At 49.8% G+C, this 2893-nt stretch overlaps 1 protein-coding gene across 1 annotated transcript; it reads left to right on the top strand.

Moving 5' to 3' along the window:
* The first annotated feature begins 511 nt into the window (after positions 1-511).
* LOC124707579 (transcription factor ILR3-like) lies at positions 512-2565 on the top strand. The gene is made up of 5 exons (XM_047239242.1): positions 512-797; positions 903-971; positions 1553-1630; positions 1760-1922; positions 2012-2565. The coding sequence occupies exons 1-5, from the start codon at positions 691-693 to the stop codon at positions 2300-2302; spliced, it is 708 nt and encodes a 235-aa protein (XP_047095198.1). The 5' UTR covers positions 512-690; the 3' UTR covers positions 2303-2565.
* Positions 2566-2893: the final 328 nt, after the last annotated feature.

Raw genomic sequence — 2893 nt, 5'->3', positions numbered from 1 at the left:
TGGTGCTGTTGCAATGAAGTCGAAGTCGTCCCACCGTAAGCACGATGGATGATTTTCGGTGAAGCTGCTTTCCCCGGTGGTGTGCTTCTTCGTTTGTGTCGCTCCTAGCCTTCCTGGCGCTCTTTATGTTTAGTGGTGCTCTTGTTAATGTTTAGGTTTTCGCTCGGTTTTCCTTCAATAAACGGAGCAGTTTGGGTCTCTGTACCTTTTTCTTCTAATGCAATGAACACAGCAGTTCTCCTGCTGTTATTCAAAAAAAAAAAAGGATTCAGGAATGAATAAACTGCAGACACGCACTGCGCAGGGCACCAAGCAGTAAATAAACCGAATAAAGACGAGGCGTCCCACCCGACCCAACTCGCCCGATAAAAAAAAAACCAGCGGCTCAGCGGACGCGAGCGCCCGCATTGGCCGCGACCCGACGTCCGTCGTCACCACGTGCATTTTACAATTCGCCAAAGGCCACAACCCACCAAGTTGCGTGCTGCTTTGGTGGCGCCAAAAGGCCAACAAACACCGGAGCACATACGCAGGTCGATTTATCAACTCATTTCCCCCCGCCGTCCCGATCTCCCGTCTCCCTCCCCGGCTCGTGCCATCCCCACGCCACCGCCGCCTCCGCCTCAAAAGATCTGCCATCCCCCGGATAACAGCCGGGGTTCTCGGGATTTGACCTGCTCGGTCGTCGCGATGAGCTGCGGTGGGAACAACGCGTGGCTGCTGGACTACGGCCTCGTGGAGGAGGAGATCCAGGGCTCCGAGTTCATCTACATGGTCGACGACCCGCCCGTCTCCAGGTCAGCTCTCTTCCCTTCGATTCCGTTATTTCCCCTCTTCTTGGCTTGGAAGAACTTTGGATAATTGGATGGTGCCGGTGATTGATTGGACTGATTCTCCCGCAGCGTGATATTGGGGTTTGATGCTCCCAGAAGGGACGACGGTGGCCAGGACAACTCCGGCGCCAAGAAGAGGTGATATTCTTTGCTCTCTTCAGATTACTAGCTTCTAAGCTAGCCTTGTGATTGACTGTGGCAAGGCGAGTTTTGGGATTTGCTTGCTTTATAGTTCTCCTGCTTGGATTGTTCTGGCCTTTCTGATTCGATTGATGAGAAAGATTGCGGTAGTACTGTAGTTTTCTTTAGAGTATATAGCAGTAGTTGTTGGGAGAACGCCAGTCTGGACCTCTTCTCTGGTGGGTGGCTAGCAAACTTGACTCACAGGTAGCTCACAAAAGTAACCGATTACAGGTTGCTGGAAACATTTGTACTAGATAAGTTCGAGTCCAATAATTAGCTGACGACTTGATCGGTGTCTCATAATTGGACTTTATTTTGGAAGCTACGTAGCTGCCTATTTTATTTTCCCCTTGTCAAAGCATGAGTTACAGCCTGATTTCAGCTTCAAGCCTGACAGACGGTCAGAATTAGCACGATTGTTGGAAAGATCAATCAGTGGTCACTGATGCTGATTCCCATCACACTTTGCAAGCTTCAGGAACCAGATTCTACTGAGCGTCAGCCTCATCTGACGCTTTTTTTTTTGCAATCCGCAGATCCCGTCCAGAGTCGAGCGCACCGCCTGGCACCAAGGCCTGCCGCGAGAAGCTCCGGCGAGACAGGCTCAACGAAAGGTATGTTGAAGTTTCAGTTCTGTGGCTGGCAATTATAATCTTCCATTGCTTCAGTTGTTGGACATGTTCGGCAGTTGCCCACCAAATCTGATCAGCTCTGATCCACCTCTCTGTCGTGTAAACCTCCAGGTTCAATGAGCTCTGTGCAGTCTTGGAACCCGGGAAACCGCCCAAGGCCGACAAGGTCGCCATCCTCAGCGACGCCGCTCGCCTCCTGGAACAGCTGCGTGCTGAGGCTGAGAAGCTCAAGACGTCGAACGAGTCGCTGCAGGACTCCATCAAGAGCCTCAAGGTAAACACCAAAACACTGCACTGGCACACCCGGATATCATTCATCTGAGAGAAAACTTCAGAGATCTTAATGGTTCAGTGTGACTGCAGTCAGAGAAGTCGGAGCTGCGAGACGAGAAGACGAAGCTGAAGGCGGAGAGGGAGAGGCTGGAGCAAATGCTCAAGGGCGTCAGCGCTGCGGCCGCTCCACAACAGTTCATGCCGCACCCGGCTGCCATGGCGCCACCACACTTCCACCCGGCGGCAGCGTATGCGCAGGCCGGCAAGTTCGTCCCTGCTTACGCCGCAGGCTACCCACCGCCGGCCGCGTTCTGGCAGTGGATACCGCCGACGTCGCTGGACACGTCCAAGGATTCAGCGCACTGGCCGCCGGTTGCGTGATCAGCTCGATCACGTACGGCGTCAATCATCAGGACGCATGTGCTGAACTTGCTCTTGGTGTAGAAGTTTGACAAAAGCACACGCCCGAAGATAGCATTGGGTGCTGGTGATTGTGTAGCGATTTCTATGATTGTGGTGTGGATATAATGATCCAGGGTCACCTGATAGAGATACTGGGTGATCATTGCTCATTGGATCAGTCAATGTAACAGCTCTAATGTTGTAGTTATGAAGATGATTCATAAATAGGACGGTGCTTATAGTTTTTTAAAAAATGAAAACTATGGCGTGCTTTTGGATGCCCTTAACCATGTTCACGTGCAAAATCCAAAGACAATTGTACATAAGGAAAACAAATTGAGAAAAACTAAAAATGTACACCGTTAAAGTTGTTCTACGATATTGTAAGCAAACACAATTGAAGTATAAAAATAACAACTAACTACTTTTAGGAAATATATATATTGAAAGAGAAGCTAGATTTAATTACATTTAGGCACACACCTAAAGGTCAAATGCCAATTGTTCCTTTACTCAATCAACATAATCATGCAAAAGACAGATTCCATGCAAAGCTTACCGAAGGACATC

Source organism: Lolium rigidum, chromosome 4, assembly GCF_022539505.1.
Source record: "Lolium rigidum isolate FL_2022 chromosome 4, APGP_CSIRO_Lrig_0.1, whole genome shotgun sequence".
NCBI lineage: Eukaryota > Viridiplantae > Streptophyta > Magnoliopsida > Poales > Poaceae > Lolium > Lolium rigidum.
The sequence above is the reverse complement of the archived record's forward strand: the minus strand, read 5'-3'. Positions and strand labels throughout refer to the sequence as shown.